Consider the following 13,210-nt stretch of genomic DNA (forward strand, 5'->3'; position numbering starts at 1 on the left):
TTTTTGTGTGCATTCTGTGGCACACAACAGTTGACAAGTCGGATATTTTACTGCTACAGCCTGGGCAATTACAGAGGAGGAGGTTAAAATCCATATATACTTTGATGGTGTTGAAATATACTCCCTCCTAACAAATGCCTATATTCTGTATCTCATCTGTTACAGGTACGTTCACATATGTTAACATACAGACCTGGATATCAATACTATGATCAATAATAAAAATGAAAATAACCAGATGTTTATTTCTAAGAGTTCATGTTGACCTAAAACATTCCATCCAGTAATTTATGATGGAGCTAAACCTAAATATTTCTAAGATGAAATATAATCTCCAGCCCCTACAAGACATTTTAGGCCTCCCAAAATAGACACTGTTACTCCAGAAACACAGTCTGAATGTAGCTGTGGATGAACGTGTAGTTTCTTCCCCTTGGGAATTTTACTGTTTCCCATTTGTTCTCTGCAGCACTGGGCAGGTCCAAAGCAGTAAGAACTGAAGTCAAAGTGCATTCCCTGATAGGTTCTGTATTTCCCACAAAAATCTCAATGAATAAACTTACCTAAATGTATCTAACACTTTCAGGAATATAATTATGAAATATATACTCTGGACAAGCAGTTAAATACAGCCATAGGAAAAAAAAAAAAAACCCACCAAAATTTACCTTTAACTTCCCACACCAATGATGAAATATTTTCTTCTTGTTTGATTAAAAATTTTTCCTTGGAGGTAAATGAAGTGACAAACTTTTTTAAGGATGGATTAACAGAAATCTACTTATTGCAAAGTGTCACCACACATTAACAACTCTTTAAAATCCAGACGACATGGACAGAGTTGTACAGAAAGCATCCACAACAGGCTGGACCACCTCTCCTATGAAGACAGGCTTAGAGAGTTAGGGTTGTTCAGCCTGGAGAAGAAAAGGATCTGGGGAGACCTTACTGTAGCCTTTCAGTGCCTGAAGGGGCCTACAGGAAACCTGGGGAGGGACTTTTTACAAGGGTGTGCAGTGATAGCACAAGAGGGAATGATTTCAAGATTAAAGAGGGTAGATTTAGGTTAGAAATCATTAAAAAATTCTTTCTTGTGAAGAATGAAGTGGTGAGACACTGGCACAGGTTGCCCTGAGGAACTGTGGCTGCCCCCTCCCTGGAAGTGTTCAAGGCCAGGTTGGATGGGGCTTGGAGGAACCTGGTCTGGTGGGAGGTGTCCCTGCTCTTGCAGAGGGGTTGGACTAGATGATAGTTGGGTTTTTTTCTATTTTTGGTGATGAATTCTCCAAGGTGGAATTTTTCAGGAATTGGAGTGATTTACTCAGACATTTAAAAAGGCAGACGTATCTTTATGTTTCATCTTGCATACCCATGTCTTCATATAGGATCTCAGGAAAATGGAAATACTTTTTTTTTTTTGCAACAGTTTTTACAGTATCTGTGAATACAAGACTGAAGTGTAAAGATCCAGATCCAAAAATAAGCAGCACTGACTAGGGAAGTAATGGCAAAGGTCAAATGGAAGGAAGGAAGGAACATTACTTTGTTCTCAAAACTGGAGTTGAGGCATGTGAAGAAGGGAATAAGAGATGTAATCATAACAAACTCTCTGTTCAGATGCATAGTGCCTGTGATGCCAAAATAAGTCTGTCATTCTTACATTATTAAACTGTATATTTACACACAATAAATAAATACATAAATATTAATAATAAATAAACTGCTGTGAAACACAGGATCCAACAGGATAAGGGCATATTGCCCTGTATATTCTTGAACTTAAATATCACATTATTAATACTACCATGTATATTTCTATTCCAAATATATGCCATAGAACTTTGCAATAAGTGTGCTTCAAGTCTTGAAGCTACAGAATTAGATGGTTACAAAATAATAATCTATGTCTTCCTCAATCTTTTTGGCTTTACTTTTCTGTTCAGAAAAGCATTCCTACCGCTGCACCAACTCAAATTGCAAATCTCTTACACCAAATTAATAGTTTTACCTTTAGAAGAATTGCCATGTGTGGCCACAACTATGTCTAGAAGAGCTCTGGCAGGCCTACTGCACGTAAAATATGAAATTACTACTTCTACAAAATTCAACAAGTGTCAGCCTAAGGGGTGGATTGATTTCAAAGGTTCTCTGAAAAGCCCTTGAACAACTTCTGCAGCACTGAAGGTCAAGTGTCCCATGTAGTAGGATTAGCAAAACACAACTGTGTATGACTTAGAAGAACTTAACTTACACTAGTCTTTTGTCTGGCTTCAGCAGCTTGTTGGAGAATTCACTGATGATTAGCAGAAAGCTCAAGTTAGGAGGGAAGCATTTTCCAGTAGCTCCTTGGAAAGCAAATTCAATTCCTTCCCTATCAGTAGAAGAATCAAGAGTCATAAACAGACAACTAATAAAAGCATCAGCCAAGGGCAAAGTGATGTTACGTGGCACATACTTGTGTATCATGGCTACAGATTCTCTGGATTTCACTTGGTCCCAGCCAAATGTCAGTGAAAAGCGGCGAGCGAGTTCTTTCATATTTGTGAAGGAAGCTGAAGAGAAGTCCACACCACCACTGCTGCCTGCATGTCTCTGAAACAGCTGCAAAAAAAGCCTTAGATGAGCAACCCTATGAAATCCTCCAGGCAAAGAAAGCACCAGGAGGACACGGAGACAGGCACAGCAAGCAACAGGTAGCTTACAGAGACAGAAGCCTTACAGAAGAGCAGGGAAGTCACCTGCTTCAGAAGCACACCACTGGAATAGGGACAAGGGCACAAAGGACACTGCTGTTCTTAACAGATAGGCATGAATCAAAAAATAAAAATAAAAATCATGTGCATAAACAGATTACTGACTCCTGAAGATGATGGCTCCACTGATCCCATCTCCTTTTGGGACTTCTGTACCACACCCCAGAGGCCTAATTTGCCCAAGAGGCTTTCAGAATAGATAAGCAGCAGCAAGTTCTGCAGCAGCATAGCTCCATTTCTGAGAGTGAGCCTGGGTCAAAAGCACATCTCAAGCCCAATTAACTATGTTTTGGGGGGTCTGCCTAACAGGACCTGGAGTTACCTTGTTCTCTTCAACCTGTTAACTTTCAAGGTCAAGCAAAGGCCAAAAAGGGCCTGTTGTCTATGTGATACCTAAAGTCCTGACTATGTCAGCAGAATATATGTGGCCAAATGCTACTTAGCCTCATCTAAGCTCAAATTTCAGGGGCTAGTTCACAGCCCTAAGCCCCTGGCAATGTGTGTGAAATAAGCAAAGCTCATGTATCAGCACCCCCTGGGAGGAGACCGTTCTGTGGCTCACAGCACGACTTCCAACTAGAAGCAGCCCAGCTCAGGGGCAGAGCCAGCAAAAGCAGCTGCTAAAATAGCTAACTGGCCTCAGCAGCTGCAAGCTCCAGCAACTGAGATCCTTCAGAAGAGCTGTGACCCACTTTCTTCCAGAAAAAAATACTGAAGGAGGATTAGAGCTGGCCAGACACAGACACATTTGTGGTTTCAAACTCAATAGGAATTAAGGTAGTTCGTAAAACACAGAGTATTATCCTTAACCTCTGTTAATGGTAAGAGACTCCTACCATGTCACAAGAAACACTTCATCATCTCTCATCAGCCCTAACACACTATGAACTTGAGGATAAAAAACACGACAAAGAAGTTGTGCACAAAGTCACATTTTAAATGACATGTAATGATCTGAAAGGCATTTTAACTGTGACAAGCAAAAATAGCATACACACAGAAAATAAAGGCAATGAAACTATTTCTTCCACTAGTTTTTTTTTAATTAATTTGAATAGTTATGGCAAGGCAGGTAAAAAAGTCCAATATGAATACAACTGTCATAAGAGCCCTTAGCCTGCTGCTTAACCTTACCTGCTGAAGACAGAGAATCAGTGTCTTGGCACTCTGAATTTTGTTATTGTGCCTCGTCTTGCTTAACATTTCTTTAATTATGTCTCCAAAATCATTGTAGGTCTAGTGACAGCAACAAAACAAATGAGAATTATCATTCCCCTTCTTTAGCACTGGGAGTATATAAAACACAAGGCTCTGTTCATGTTACACAAGAAGTTCATAAAACACTCCCAATATCAGAACACCCAGGCTAAAAAATGAAAACTGAATTTATTATATTATTTCATATTTAAAACAATGATATGCTCCTTTGAGAGTAACATGAGGATTGAAGTTACACTAAAATTGTTAAGTATTTATTGTAGCAAAAGAGCAAAGCCTCCTCAGGAGAGAAATAGAGGGTTTTCCATATTTAACCAGTGTTTGCCTTGAGCCCAATGAAGTAATGAACAAGATCCACATTCAAGTATTTCCAAAGTTCCATTACTTGATTGAAGGAAACTGCCTACTCCCTGCTGTACTCAGCCCTTAGGAAACCCACTTCAGAGTGCCTGAAGCTCTACCAGTTGTCTAAACACTGGGACTTGTGAAATCTAAGGTATCTTCATACCAGAGTGTAAGAACCTCTATAGTTAAAACACTCTTCTAGCCATAAACTGCTTTTCTGCAGTGGTCTCTCTGGAGAAGCTGAGGAGCAGATGTTCAGACAGACAAACCCTCTACTCAGTTTCAGTTTGTCTGCAGAGGCACCTTTGCAGAGCATCAAGGAAGGATCTATCCCACTCATGCTTGATTTTATAGCTCTTTTGTGATTATAAAAAGGATCCTAAGCCATAAGGATATTAACCCCACATCTTTCAGAAACACTGGAGTCTCTTTGAAAAACTAAAGTGCACTGACAGGCAAAGCAGCCTTATCTAAAACATTACCTTCACATAATACTTATAGATCTCAGCAGCTGCAGTCATCTCTACCACATTATACACTATTAGCTTGCAATATGCTGCAAGAAGACTCCTCTTTTTGTGCAAGTCGTCAAGTTTGCAACTTTCATTCTTTCTCTCCTCCTCTTCTGTGAGGTCTAGGGAAACAAAAGAAGGGAAGCTGTGTTCTACTACTTTTTTCAAGACATCTCAATTTTAATGACCAACTTTCATCTAAGTAGCACAGACTCAGCTGTGCAGTCAACATACTAAGCAACAGATGCTAGCGCTCATTACTGTCTGTATCAGAAAACACAGGTTTATTTCCATTTCAAAGCTTGCAGCTGATGACAGTGAAAACCAGTTATTTCCAGTCTTCTACTCTGATCTTTGCAAGGCTTTTGCATTTCTGCTAGTCAGAATCTCCTTGTATGTTGCTGCTCACAGCTACAGAACAGAACCAAACAGAGTGCAGAAGAAAAGGCAAAACCACACCAAATGGAAGAGACCAGACAAATTGCAATCACATTTTTTTTTCCAGAGGAACACGAGATGCCAGAAAGCCAGCACATAACTCATCAGAAACCCTACAAACATTGCTATGCACAGTCAACAAGAGAAGAGTTCAGATTAAACTCTCCAAGTGGTTATCAACAAGACTGAAAGAAAAACGTTATTTCATATCATTAAGAGCATATTAAGTCTCTAGAACATGGGTTCATTACTAGCTGGATAACTTGTGGAAAACAAATACTCTTAATGAGTTTTCCAGCACAGCTTTGAAGGTGCCTGGGGACAGCTTCTTGAAGAAAAGCTGAGACAGAGTCTTTCCTGCTGCAAATGGCCCAAGGGTTCAGCTTTTGACCTATAATTTTGATATGGACTGTTTCTGCTTCTAGCACAGCTGTGGGACTGGAAACAAACAGAAGGTAAGTGACTGATCAGAAGTATCTACAAATTTGAGTCAAAACTAAAACGGAGCAGCTGCCAGCTGTGCACACAGACAATCACACCCATAACACGAGAGGAAGGAATCTGATGGGGTGACAGGGATCCTTTGTGGGGAGGACTAGGAAATGGAAGGCATAATACAGAATGGGTTTGAAACAGATCTTGGGCTGTCTAACGCAAAATGGGATCAATTTTATCAGTTTCAGATACATAACATACGAAGCCTGAAAAGAAGCTGCTTCAGAAACACTCACAACTAGGATACTACAACCAACTTGAGCAACCTTTTCTGTTGCATCTTTTACCCTCACCAATAAGGTTTCTCTTATACTACCTCCCTGTAGCAATTCAGCCCACCTCTTCTTGCATATACACTGTTACCTGAAGAAATGCAGTACCCAAAACTGAAAACAGAACTCCATCTGAAGGACAGAAGGACAGAGCTCAACAGAGTAACCTGGAACTATGCTTGCACATGTATACCACAGCTTGGTTTTTCAAAACTTGACACTTAAACTTGACCTCCAAACAACAATCAACAATATATTTTCAAAATACTCCCAAAATAAACAAGCCTTCACAATATGGCACCTAAACATGTTTGGAAAAAGGCAACAAGTACTGCTTCACACTAAATCTGCCCCATACCCCACCCCAAACCAAAATCCACTAGACTTTACTCTGATGGCTTAGAAGTGTCCATGCAATGCAGAGTCACATTGCAAGGCCTTCCTCTAACTCCATCATCAACTGTGCCTCCAAAGTCAGCCTACCAAATAGTTTGATGCTTTCACCCATGCCTGCAACTGCATCAGCCCTTTTTATCCTACAAGCAAATTGGCAGGTATTTCCTGGGGTTAATCAACAGTGGACACACATCAGCAAATAACACCAAAAAAACAGCCCAGCCCCTTTTCCTGAGATGTTCAGTGCAGATGACACATGACAGCACAAGTGGCAGACAGCTTGGTTTCTCCAGTGATGGAGATGTCTAACCTTTGCTTTCCTCTTCTTGCTCCACAAAAACATGTTCCTGGATAAACAAAAGCAGTTTTTCCTGAAGTGATGTGCTAGGAAGATAATCTACAATTCTGGCTGCTTCTTCATTATTATTTGAATCCTGATGGCTCAAAATCAGCAACCAGTCACAGAGTATCATGAAGGCCTGTATCAAGCAAACAAAGCCACAAAAGGATTTAGAGACTGTGTCACTTTTCATGCCAGTTTCACTTTGCATCTCCATCAAACACCACAAGTCACACTCTACGTTCTATTTCACTTTTTCCTTGCTAACTAAACATTTCTGTTTTCCTCAACGTGTGGTCAAAGGCCACAGCTAAACCCTTCCAGAACTGGTACCTCAGGATACAATATCTACAAGTGTCATGCAAGAACATCACCTAAACATTTTAAAACTTCCATGGGAAGGAGGAGTTTCATTAGTCTAGAATGCTTCTTGTTTAACATGTGAATCACTAGACAATTTCTCCTTTTTTTTTTTTTTAAGTACTGTTCATGGCAAGGAACTAATAAGGCAGCTATAGGAACCAGTACACTGATCAGTCTGAACAGAAGACTTACCAACTGGCAAATTGAATCATTTAGATTCACATCTTGATTCTGCAGATGTACCCATACAAACACATATCTGTGTTTGATTAAAGCATTAACTTTTGTAGTATTTTAACTAAAAGAACTTTTTTTTCCTTTTAAAATAGTCAACAAGGTCTTTTTTAAGACTTATTTCTCTGCTAAGAGACAAAAAATAGCAAAAATCAATAGAAGAAAATTCTATATGAAAAGAAAGGCAGGCATTTAAATACAGGACTGAGCATGAATGCCAGTTAAATGACGGACACAAACCTTTTCTCTTACATCTTTTTCCTTATGGTGGAGGAAGCACATGCAAATCTGACTGAAACGTCTCAGCTCTCTTCTTAGGGCAGAGTGAGTCTCCTAGGAATGTATTTAGGAGAAATGACAGGACAAGTATGTTAGAGACTATGATTCAATATAGAATTATAAAACCAAGCAAGAGTTACACCTACCTTCCACTGATATTATTCCTTTAAAACAGCACAGCTGAAGACATGAAAGAAGCTGACATCTCACAGTAGCAACAGCTTACTAATTATGACCTTTTTAAAAACGTCTTGTTTTCAGGCACAACATTTGTGACAGAGAGGCTGGTCTATAAAAATATATACTTCCCCTCCCCCACCCTGGTGCAGAAATGTGACAAATACTAGTAAGACGTGTATCTGTCATACTTGCTGAGGCAGGCAGTATTCAGCAAGTCACAAACTTTATTTCTCCATATGCAGGATGGGCAGCTCTAGTAGCATGTACTCCCATTTATTCACTTCAGCTCATCCTTATAAAGCAGTGACAATGATTTTCACTCTACAGATGGAAGCAGAGCTGTAAGAACTCTGGCCCATCTCACCTCATTTTCAATGTGAATTGACTTCTGGAGGTGCTCTTCAATCTCCTATTGATTACAGAAGGAACACAGCTTAACTACGCTGCTAAGTTTGGCACTCAGAAACTTAAGACACCTCTATTAGTTAAGATAAATCCAGCAAGAAAGACTATTTCATTTGCCTACAGCCACATAAAAGACTTTGTGATCCTTCACCGGGTCCCAGCTGTTGCACTGCACTGAACTTTGAGCAGTCAATAGAAGAGGAATGCCCTTAAATGAGAGCTGGATTTCATGCTATGCAACTGTATCTTCATAAGAAAGGGGATCCATCCTAGGGCATGCTGAGAAGCAGAGGGGGAGGCAAAACACTGCCTTAACACTATTGGAAGGTGGAGGGGGAAAGAAACAGTCCTAGAGCTGCTGTCCAGGAAATGTTCTTTTTCCTCTTCTCTCTGCCAACATCCAGATTTGGCCCTGCAGAGTGGGCCGTAACATTGTGCTTCCAATCAAAGTGTGCTCCCATACGAAAGGCCAAATTAAAAAATGTGCTGCCTCATTATCAGTCAGGCAAACCGTGTCTGGATTGAGAGGCAGAACATACTAGAGCAGTGAGAGATGTGGACATTCACACAGGAATGGAAAGGGACGTGAATAGAGAGTGAATCAGTCACCAAATGGGTAACCTCCCAGCTAGCACTTCCCTCACAAAACAAACACCAGTGTCAGCGTCCTGCTCTGTACACACAGGAGCACCAGGGGAAGGGGACAGAAAGATAGAAGAAGCAGCAATCAGTGTTGTTGGAAATCACCACAAAGAGGAGCCACACAGGTACACATTCACACGTGAGAGAAAGCATTAGAGAGTTTTCTTCTTCTCTGGCATCTTAAACAAGACTGTCTTCTGAAATACCTGCCAGAGCTTGGCTCTTGACAAAACCAATTAAGAAAGTAGTCAGCTGATGAGAAAACTATCACTTTCCTAAAACCTTCTACCAGAAATGTCTAAGTAAAATAAGAAAATAAAATTATAACAAAGCAACAGGACTTCCTGGAGTTTTCACTGAATATTCTTCATTGCTCAAAACAGGAAAACAACAAACTGGCAGTGGAACAAGCTCCTTCTTATCTACATCAAGCCCCAGGAATTCAATGCACATGTTTTGTGGTGAAAATAGAGGTGAACCATTGTTCACTCATTCTCTTGCAGACTTAAAAAGGATAAACTTTTTTTTAAAAAAAAAATAAAGAAAGGAGGGAAGAGAGAGAAAATGTCTTAACTCAGTTTGGTTTTGTCTAGAAAATTCACAAATTATCTTCTTAGAAAGCTTGTTTTCTTCTGGCAAACTAAGAACAGAAAAGCAACTTAAACTTCTAGAAGCACAGCTCTGGGTTTCAAAATTACAAAGTGGCCAACCTTGGGAGACTTTTCTGTAACCGCAGCAAGTTTCCACAGGAGAGAAAAATATGTGCACTGGAGAGCTGGCAGGATCATCTGCAAATAAAAATATATTTCCTTTATTTACATGAAAGGCTCAACAGCAAATGCTTAGGACTAAATGAAGTGTCCAAGCCTGACATCCTGCATGCTGCTTGCATGACCATTTCTGCACTATATTTAGGCCCTCAAAATAAACTCAGTAGGTTTACAAACAAGCAGACATTGCCTTCTGAAAACATAATTACTATGGTACTGCATCTGCAGAGCTTGGATGTTTTGATAAGTTCAGTGGAAAGTAACCATGTAACAGGAAGGGTGTTCACAGAAGCTAACTTCAGTTTAGACTGTCAGGATTTTTCTGCAGTCTTTGATAAAAGGTAGACTCCTCCAGAGGGCAACTCAGAGCAGAAGCCAAACTTTGGTGCTCTGACGCTACATCTCAAGGAGTCCACCTCTACTACCCCCTGGCTGCAGGCTCTCTCTTCTCAACTAAATTTCACCCCATGCCCAAATACCCTCCAGTTCTCTCCTGAAAACGGGGCTGATTAACATTCCTGCCTGCTAGAGTCTCTCAGCTTGTAATCCCAGACTATGTATCTCCCTCTTGGCACTGCCAATGTTTGAGTTGAGGCAACAAGATAACCAAAAGGATGCAGTTGAGACAACTGGTAATTACAAATCATCTTTACCAAGAGTCAATCTGCAAGCAACAGCTCCTAAGTATTCCAATGTCTGGTTACACACAATCTATAAGGGGTTCCTCACACTCAGACAATTTCGTATGGACTGAGAGCAAGACTGTGCAATCAATGCAAAGTACTGAGCATGACAAAAGATCAGTCCATATGTAACATGACTGACACAGTTTTGGAGAATCTCAAAAATAAACAAATCTATTGCATGAATTTTCTGTTTCCAATGTTATGCCAAAGACAGCTTCAGTTTGCCAGATTCAGAAATAGCAACGTTATCTTCTTGTCTCATGGGACATTCATGAGATTATTTAATATTTCCTGATACTCCTGCTTTCAATAAGAAAAACCTCTTTTAATGTTAAGTATTAACAACTCACCAAAACAGGCAAACTCCCATGTTCCACTTCAAACAGCAGCAGCCGTACAGTCTTGTCATACAGATTCCACTTGGTGAGATCATGGGCACTGCAAGTCAATAAGAAGCAATAATGATACACTAAGAAAGGAATGAAATCTCACCTGATCAAAGAGGTTAAATGTATCCTATTTTTGCCCTCAAATGAGCAATAACATTAAAGAACTAATTATTAATTATAGGGGGGGATGAAGTTAAAATTTTCATGATCTAACACTGCAGCTTTTAGTTCACAATCTTCCAGTCTGCATTCATACAACAAAACTGCAGTGTCATGAGGACAGGGAAAAGAAGCTTGAGCTCTGTAACTTTTCCTATACTCTAGCCACCCTCTTTTTAAGTGTCCAAAAAGCTCTAGAGAACAATTTTCCCACCCAGCTTTAAAGGACCATTTCTAACACACCTGAGTGTTCACAACTCAGTGTTGTACACTTCTCCTTGCAAAAACTCAGCATCCCTAACACACTGGGTAGGTAAGAGACATTGAGAAGAAGGCCCAATCTCTCTACCTGCTACTGTCTTGCATGACAACTTACTTGGTGAATAATCCATGCAGAACCAAGCTTTTGAGAAATCCATCTTTTCACAAAAGAAGAGCAAATAAACTAAAACAAACAACGCAGATTACATCTGCTGGGAAAAAAAAGACTGGATACACTATACCCTCTTCAGACTGACCACCAGGGTTGACAGCAAGACAGTGCAAAAGCATTCAGCCAGGAGGGAGACACCACAGAGAAGATCTCTGTGTCCACTCTGACCTTCCAACTCTGGAGCTCACACTTTAAGCCATGTTAGGACTGATGCTCCAGCCTCAGTAATGAGTCTAAAAGAAACTCCATATCTAAGTACAGTTCTGTTAAAAAGAAACTAGACTTTGTAGCACCTCTTGCAGGAAGCTTTTTCATTCTCTTATTAAAAAGTTTCCTAAACCAATCAACCAATTAATTCTCACTTTGCACCTGTTAGGTCAAGACTTAAGTTACATGAGAAAGCAAATTGTGTAAATAAACATCTCACTTATGAAAAGCTGCTACTCTTCTCAAAGCAGAGTGAATCCGGGAAATTTCTCCTGCATCTGTACAAAATCCTTCTTCCTAAATTGGGGAAGTTTGGGAAAGAGAAAGCAATTAGACACTGTGGGGGCAAGGAAAGTGCCACGTTCTCTTCCCAACCAATCCACAAGCTTGAATTACTCTCCTCCAGTCCTCACCAGTTCCTTCACCTTTAACCATGCTACTCATGCCTTCCTCCACAGGAAAACAAAACAGAGCAAAGACCAAAACATGTTGACTGCACAGATATTTTGTGTAAGCAAGTGTCCCTGTCATTAATAAACCCACGGCAGCCCCAGTAGACTACAGTATTGTCAATACAGAGTGAAAACTGGCAATTAGGCTAACATAGAAGTAATAACCCTCAGAGTCACAGGCCATTCATAGTCCCTCACACAGCTAAGTGTTCACATGGTGCTGACTCTCCATGCTTCCAGCTGCCAGATCACATTAAAAGATAGCTAAAAATATATTAAATACTTTCCCATAGATGCAATTGCTGTAATTTCCACAAGTATGCTACATGATTATAGGAGATGGTATATACGACCAGGAATTAGAAGGGAGGGGTTCCAGGAGAAAATCTCTTTATTTAGATAGGGATCACACTATGAAGGAGATGAAGAATCCCTGGTCTAGCACTTATCTTGTTTCTCATAAGTACACGTTCACCCACATCGATATGGACATCTATTTAAGACCAACAAAATAAATCCAATCAGGTTAGGGGATCTTTTGGCTTGACACAGTTTACAATATCCCAGTGTCCAATAAAAACCTGCCAGTGTTAACTCTCATACCATGGTGTGACACCTGTTCGTGACAGCACAGTTGATCAGATCAGCTGCAGGGTTCTGTTGTTCAGTTCAGCCAGCAAGCTATTCATATCACCACCAGCTGTTTCTGCTTTTTAGAACTAATGAAAAACTTTGAAGGAGACTCTGCAGATCTCCTTGAAGGGGAAAGTTGTTATTTCAAAGATCCCTAAGCTGTTCAATCTGCATTACAGAGTGCTGGGTTGCTTTTTTTCCCTAATTCTATCTCTACAGCCAAAGTGGCAGCAAAAAGGACATCTTGTGCACGGTTAAATACATAGAAGTACAGAACTATAGCTTTTTAGAAACAGTCTCATCACCTATAGATCCACAGCACTTATTAACTCACCTATCTTTGGCACAGTAATGGAGCAACTACTGATCTCAAGTCCAGAATATTCAGAAGACAAAATGCTCTGATAATGGTATGGACTTCCTCATTTATTATTTTCCTGACTCTACTCCTACCAAAATACATCTGCATATTAGAACAAGACATAAACCCATCTTTGAAACCTCTGCTCCCCAAAAACAGAAACAGCAAACAGAAGCTTCATATCCCCTTTAATTTTTTGGCTTCTTTTTCAAAGGGAAACAGTCTGTATTTTTCTCCATGAGTCACAC

At 40.1% G+C, this 13,210-nt stretch overlaps 1 protein-coding gene across 1 annotated transcript in view; it reads right to left on the minus strand.

The window, feature by feature from the left end:
- Positions 1-13,210, minus strand: part of LOC103532390 (cohesin subunit SA-2) — a 59,547-nt gene that overhangs the window by 6,398 nt on the left and 39,939 nt on the right. The window contains exons 21-29 of the mRNA XM_030469048.1: positions 11,737-11,813; positions 10,679-10,766; positions 9,583-9,660; positions 7,607-7,699; positions 6,740-6,908; positions 4,799-4,950; positions 3,888-3,989; positions 2,456-2,601; positions 2,252-2,371 (exon numbers count right to left, since the gene is read on the minus strand). Coding sequence (XP_030324908.1) covers positions 2,252-2,371; positions 2,456-2,601; positions 3,888-3,989; positions 4,799-4,950; positions 6,740-6,908; positions 7,607-7,699; positions 9,583-9,660; positions 10,679-10,766; positions 11,737-11,813 — 1,025 coding nt within the window. The remainder of the gene's footprint in view (positions 1-2,251; positions 2,372-2,455; positions 2,602-3,887; positions 3,990-4,798; positions 4,951-6,739; positions 6,909-7,606; positions 7,700-9,582; positions 9,661-10,678; positions 10,767-11,736; positions 11,814-13,210) is intronic.

This window comes from Calypte anna, chromosome 1 (assembly GCF_003957555.1).
Source record: "Calypte anna isolate BGI_N300 chromosome 1, bCalAnn1_v1.p, whole genome shotgun sequence".
Classification (NCBI taxonomy): Eukaryota; Metazoa; Chordata; class Aves; order Apodiformes; family Trochilidae; genus Calypte; species Calypte anna.